The sequence below is a fragment of the Gymnoscopelus microlampas genome, assembly GCF_963454915.1.
Source record: "Gymnoscopelus microlampas genome assembly, contig: SCAFFOLD_365, whole genome shotgun sequence".
Lineage (NCBI taxonomy): Eukaryota > Metazoa > Chordata > Actinopteri > Myctophiformes > Myctophidae > Gymnoscopelus > Gymnoscopelus microlampas.
Window position 1 is genome coordinate 1 of NW_028155656.1, and position 7,597 is coordinate 7,597.

Genomic DNA, 7,597 nt, shown 5'->3' on the forward strand with positions numbered 1-7,597 from the left:
GCAGACAGGCAGACAGACAGAGAGACGGGCAGACAGACAGACAGACAGACAGACAGACAGACAGACAGACAGACAGACAGACAGACAGACAGACAGACAGACAGACAGACAGACAGACAGACAGACAGAGGGAGAGGCATAAAGTATGGAATGTGTGTAAGGCGGGGGGGGGAGGGGGGGGGGACATTCCTCATTGTTCATTCACAGCGTTATGTAACTAACGGCAGGCGGGAGTCACGTGATCACATGATCACATGACCTCTCTGCTGCTCTGTGTGCCGTGGGAAGAACAGGCATTATGCAACACACACACACACACACACACACACACACACACACACACACACACACACACACACACACACACACACACACACACACACACACACACACACACACACACACACACACACACACAGTACTATGTTGTTTTACTTAAGTTAAAGTATCAATACCATCATATAGAGATGTATAACAAACCTTTGAAAGTAGCCGATCTACAAGCTCACACCACGTCACTTTGTGACGTGTTGTGAGCTTGTAGATCGGCTACTTTCAAATAGCCATGGCTAAAGTTGTTAATGTCACGTTTTACAAAGTATCTAAAGTTTTTAAATAATTGTAGTGGAGTAAAAGTACAATATTTGCCTCTGAGATGTAGTGGAGTAGAAGTAAAAGTACTAAAAATTGGAAATAGGCCTACTCCAATAAAGTAAAAGTATTGGAAATACTCCAGTAAAGTAAATATACCACAGAATTAGAACTTGAGTAAATGTACTCAGTTACTTTCCGCAGCAGGCAAACAGACATGCAGGCTGGCAGCAGAGAAGACAGACAGACAGACAGACAGACAGACAGACAGACAGACAGACAGACAGACAGTAAACACGCACGCACACGCCGCTGTCTCCATGCACACACACACACACACACACACACACACACACACACACACACACACACACACACACACACACACACACACACAGTACTATGTTGTTTTACTTAAGTTAAAGTATCAATACCATCATATAGAGATGTATAACAAACCTTTGAAAGTAGCCGATCTACAAGCTCACACCACGTCACTTTGTGACGTGTTGTGAGCTTGTAGATCGGCTACTTTCAAATAGCCATGGCTAAAGTTGTTAATGTCACGTTTTACAAAGTATCTAAAGTTTTTAAATAATTGTAGTGGAGTAAAAGTACAATATTTGCCTCTGAGATGTAGTGGAGTAGAAGTAAAAGTACTAAAAATTGGAAATAGGCCTACTCCAATAAAGTAAAAGTATTGGAAATACTCCAGTAAAGTAAATATACCACAGAATTAGAACTTGAGTAAATGTACTCAGTTACTTTCCGCAGCAGGCAAACAGACATGCAGGCTGGCAGCAGAGAAGACAGACAGACAGACAGACAGACAGACAGACAGACAGACAGACAGACAGACAGTAAACACGCACGCACACGCCGCTGTCTCCATGCACACACACACACACACACACACACACACACACACACACACACACACACACACACACACACACACACACACACACACACACACACACACACACACACACACACACACACAATGACAAAAACAAACAGTTGGCTGGCTGACGTTGCTCTCTGACCCGGGTCAGAGGGGGTGGGGGGGTGTGAGGGGGGGGGGTTCTGTTCTGTTCTGCTGCCACATTGACCCACATATCCTGCACCATGAGGGGCCTCTAGGAACACACTGTTCCAACAGGGAAACAAACATGCTTTTCTAAAGCAGGTTGCATTACATTCACCCTATTAACACACGTTATACAACAGGTACCTGTAGCTCCGACCAAGCGTTCTGATTGGCTGAAATAAGCTCTCTATACCTGCGCTCCAATGAGCTTGACATCACACCCAGAGTGTAGAAGAGAGAGAGTAACGTCGCACTTTGATCTCGCCAAACAGCGGGGCCGCTATGGGCTGTATAGTTCCAAACATTGGAACTATCTCTTTAAGATAAGACAGAGCACTTCCGCATTCCATTCGTACAATGGGAGTCAACGCTAGTGTCATAACTCTCTTATACGGCTCTGATCACACCTGGCTGTTCAAATCAAAAATAAATATATATATAAATATTAAAGTTCAATCTGTGCTGATCAGATCGTTTAGAGCAGTCTGCAGACACAGTGCTACATCTGACATTAGAAAAAAAATGAGAATTTCTATTGAATATCTTATATTAACCCATTAAGACCGACAAAGTATCCGTGACTTTTTAGATTTCTTTGGCTATTCAAAAATAGCAGATCTACAAGTTCATAGCGCTTGTAGATCCGCTGTTTTTGAAAAATCATGAACATTTGTGCAAATCTTTGAATGCATATTTTTTTAAAGCAAACATTTGTAAAACATTTTGTTCCAGGGACCCCCAGAAGCAAAGATTTGAGTTGAAAATGTAAAACTATATATATATATATATATATATATATATATATATATATATATATATATATATATATATTCAAGATTTGTTAAATCTATTTGTGTAAGATTTACACAAATCTTCACGATTTTTCAAAAATAGCAGATCTACAAGCTGATCTATGAGCTGATATTTTTGAATAGCCAAAGCATGAAACATGGATAAAGTGTTCACACAGATGCGACCCCGGTGTGAATGGGGGTCAATTCACCCATTCACCCCCTCAAGGACCCCTCAAGGACCCCCAGACCCTACTTTGAGAACCTCTGGGTCTAACCCTGGAGACATTAAGAACACATGTTTCGGGGGTTAAATGATGAACAATGATGATTGACAGACCTGTATGGTGGTGTTCCCGCCCTCCAGCAGGGCGATAGCCAATAGGATGCTCTCCTGGAAGACGCGGTCGCTGGTGGTGTTCATGATGAGGTCGATGACCAGGTCAGACGCTCCCTCCTTGTCCAGGTGACACTGGACCTCCCCCAGACTCATCTCCCCTCTGCTCAGAGAGCCCGGACCCCCCAGGCCTGTAGAGTAGGGTCATATCAGATGTTAAAGGACCCCCAGACTCATCTCCCCTCTGCTCAGAGAGCCCGGACCCCCCAGGCCTGTAGAGTAGGGTCATATCAGACTAGGGCTGTCAACTTTCCTCAGAAATGATATTTGAATATTGGTCTTAAAAAATGGCAGATATTCAAATATATTCGAATATTATGAATATTTAAAAAAATCACACCCTGTGTGAAGGTACCTTCACACAGGGTGTGATTTTTTTAAATATTCATAATATTTGAATATGAACTGGGGACCCCCAACATAATCATATTTGAACTGGGGACCCCCAACATAATCATATTTGAACTGGGGACCCCCAACATAATCATATCTGAACTGGGGACCGGGACCCCCCAAAATAATCATATTTGAACCCCCACCCTGAAGCACTTGGAGTTGTAGGAGTTGAAGCATTACATTTGGTTTGACTCAGTTCCACAGATACACCATATGTTGTGAAAATATCCAAACCTACATACGTGTAGATCAGCTATTTTCACAATGTTTGCCTCTTTCTTATGTAATATTTGGCAATTTGGTTTTAAAAAGGTCTTAAAAGTCAATAAATTGTCACTTTATAAACGTGCAGACACCCTGTATACACATTTACTGTATGTTGGTTTGTTTACTGTTGAGTGAGAAAACTATGTTGCACATTAAGCTAATCATCTGGGGACCCCCCCAAAATAATTTGGGGACCCCCCTGGGGGCCCTGGCCCACAGTTTGAGAACCAGTAAGGTAAGCTATGACATAATGTCAAAGTGAATGTCTGCTGTGAAAACACACACACACACACACACACACACACACACACACACACACACACACACACACACACACACACACACACACACACACACCATGCTGTCAACATGTCATCTCGTTCCATACATCAACGCCACAGTAATGTAACACATCATCACGATGCATTATGGGTCTGCAGGTGTCAGCTGTGATCACACGGCCATCTGTCTGCAACAAGGAAGCTATAGAGATGTTCTGTGTGTTCTCTGAGTCACTGTGTGGAGCGCTCGTTTTGGTTCACACATCGGCCTGTGTACGTGCAAATGTTTTACAGCAAAAGCATGACTTTTTAACCCATTAAGACCTGGAACTGTGTCATTTTTAGATTTGAGCTAAAAAGCATTATTTTGCACTTTGGGCTATTCAAAAATAGCAGATATACAAGCTCATAGCGCGGCACCGAGTGCCGCGCTATGAGCTTGTAGATCTGCTATTTTTGAAAAATCGTGAAAATGTGTGCAAATCTTTGAATATATATATTTTTAAAGCGAACATTTTTAACTCAAATCTTTGCTTCTGGGGGGGTCCCTGGAACACAATATTTTGATGGGGGTCCGCGGCCAAATACATGTAATTTTGGGGGTCCTTGACATGAAAAAGATTGAGCACCACTGATATAGAAACATACACTTTTCAGAATAATGTTGAAATTTAGGAGACATGTAGAATCGTCTTCAGGTCTCAATGGGTTAAACCAGTACCCCCCCCACTCCTTGGCCTTCTCATAGTCCATGGGCCCAGGCCAAAACGTTCACTAATTGGTCCCACTCAAGATGGCACATTCTAGTTTAGTATTTTGAAAAGGTCGATATCCCATTAGTCAACATGATAGATAGACCTTCCTGATTGATAGCTTAGTCCCAGACCTTCAATGACACCAACCATACATCCTTCAATGACACCAACCATACATCCTTCAATAACACCAACCATACATCCTTCAATAACACCATCCATACATCCATCAATAACACCAACCATACATCCTTCAATAACACCAACCATACATCCATCAATAACACCAACCATACATCCATCAATAACACCAACCATACATCCTTCAATAACACCAACCATACATCCATCAATAACACCAACCATACATCCTTCAATAACACCAACCATACATCCTTCAATAACACCAACCATACATCCTTCAATAACACCAACCATACATCCTTCAATAACACCAACCATACATCCTTCAATAACACCAACCATACATCCTTCAATAACACCAACCATAGATCCAATGAAAAAAAAAAGTGTCACTTTTTTTGCACAGTGACACAATGCCAACTTCTACTGTACATGCACTACCGTTTCCAATGGGATTCTGCATGTGTTGTTTCCCACACCAGATCACACACAGCCTACTGTAGCTGATGGTATCACACCAGATCACACACAGCCTACTGTAGCTGATGGTATCACACCAGATCACACACAGCCTACTGTAGCTGATGGTATCACACCAGATCACACACAGCCTACTGTAGCTGATGGTATCACCAGATCACATACAGCCTACTGTAGTTGATGGTATCACACCAGATCACACACAGCCTACTGTAGCTGATGGTATCACACCAGATCACACACAGCCTACTGTAGCTGATGGTATCACACCAGATCACACACAGCCTACTGTAGCTGATGGTATCACACCAGATCACACACAGCCTACTGTAGCTGATGGTATCACCAGATCACATACAGCCTACTGTAGTTGATGGTATCACACCAGATCACACACAGCCTACTGTAGCTGATGGTATCACACCAGATCACATACAGCCTACTGTAGCTCATGGTATCACCAGATCACATACAGCCTACTGTAGTTGATGGTATCACACCAGATCACATACAGCCTACTGTAGTTGATGGTATCACACCAGATCACATACAGCCTACTGTAGCTGATGGTATCACCAGATCACACACAGCCTACTGTAGTTGATGGTATCACACCAGATCACATACAGCCTACTGTAGCTGATGGTATCACCAGATCACATACAGCCTACTGTAGCTGATGGTATCACCAGATCACATACAGCCTACTGTAGCTGATGGTATCACCAGATCACACACAGCCTACTGTAGCTGATGGTATCACCAGATCACATACAGCCTACTGTAGCTGATGGTATCACACCAGATCACACACAGCCTACTGTAGCTGATGGTATCACCAGATCACATACAGCCTACTGTAGCTGATGGTATCACACCAGATCACACACAGCCTACTGTAGCTGATGGTATCACCAGATCACATACAGCCTACTGTAGCTGATGGTATCACACCAGATCACACACAGCCTACTGTAGCTGATGGTATGGTTTCATTGTGAGAACAAACACATCAGTGTCAGTGCACTGGATCTAGAGTTTTGTAGCACTTCACTTCCAACAGCATCCACGCTGTGCAGGAATATCCACGTCAGTGTCTTCTTGCGAACTGTTGAGATATAATGTGAGTGGATGTCCGGCCTTGCCGTTACCATGGAAACCTGGGGTTTCCCCTGAAAGTGTTGGAAGTGTTTGCTTGGCAAGATAAAACATTCAGCTCATCTTCGGTGTTGGTACTTGACTTAGTTTTTTCCTGACACTTCCTCACTGGTGTCCTGTATTCCACATGATAAGTATTTGGGGGCTTTGCCACCCTGGCATCCATGGACCCTGCGCTCCGCCACCTCCTTCATGGAAGGTGGGAGATCGTTGTGATCAAACACGACACGGAACATTCAGCGGTAGCATTCTGGTTGCTGATCAACAAAACCAAAGTCATCGCCAGTCCTCTTCTGGTTGGACTGATTCTTGAGTCTGGTACGAGCTTGTAGATCCGCTATTTTTGAAAAATCGTGAAAATAAGTGCAAATCTTTGAATATATATTATTTTAAAGCGAACATTTTTAACTCAAATCTTTGCTTCTCAGGGGTCCCTGGAACAAAATATTTTCTGCCGTCAAATTCATATAATTTTGGGGGTCCTTGACATGAAAAGGATTGAGCACCACTGATATAGAAACATAGGTTTTTCAGAAAACTGTTGGAATTTAGGAGACATGTAGAATCGGCTTCAGGTTTTAATGGGTTAAAAGACGTAGGGGGTCTCGTAGAGAAAAACTATTGTGCCGATTGGCTCTTGCCTGGCCCCACCAGGCCGACTGACAGTGTTCTCTCACCTGATTGGCTCTTGCCGGGCCCCGCCGGGCCGAGGGGTCCGTTGGTGAAGGAGGCGGTCAGGCTGTCTCTGCGGCCCCCGCTGCGGTGGAAGTTACCATAGTAACGGTTCACCAGGATCTGCCTCAGTGCCTCGCCCTGTCGGGGGGGAGAGGACACGCCCGTTAACACACTGCTTCCCAACATAGGGTTCAGGGACCACCGGGGGTCTAACTGGGACACTTACAGGTCCGGATACGGGTCCATTTGGTTCCATTTGTACACTAGTCTACCTCATAGCTAATGGAAGGAGTAGTGTAAAGACATTCCTCCAGACAACACGGTTCATGCAGTGAAGTTCAGTTGTTTTGGTTCAAAAGTTAAAGTTCTGGTGAAATAGATTTTCGGTCATTGTATTGATCTGAAAAGCCTGGACCAATCAGAGAGTCCCATCCCCCTGGGCTATGGGAAAGGCATTAGCCAGAGAATGCTATGTTTGTAGCATGTGTGTGAAGCATGTTTATGTTACTGTGTTTGCTTATTTCTAACCTAAAATATGTTCAGATACATATTTTAGTGTACCGTTTCATAGG

General features: G+C 43.6%; 1 protein-coding gene across 1 annotated transcript; it reads right to left on the reverse strand.

Moving 5' to 3' along the window:
* Window positions 1-2,812: 2,812 nt before the first annotated feature.
* On the reverse strand, window positions 2,813-7,211 carry LOC311041259 (inositol 1,4,5-trisphosphate-gated calcium channel ITPR1-like; the record flags this gene model as incomplete). Its single annotated transcript, XM_084086161.1, has 2 exons — window positions 2,813-3,000; window positions 7,028-7,211. Coding segments are annotated over 2 exons (372 nt in total), but the record flags the coding sequence as incomplete, so codon positions are not given.
* Between the last annotated feature and the right edge of the window lie 386 nt (window positions 7,212-7,597).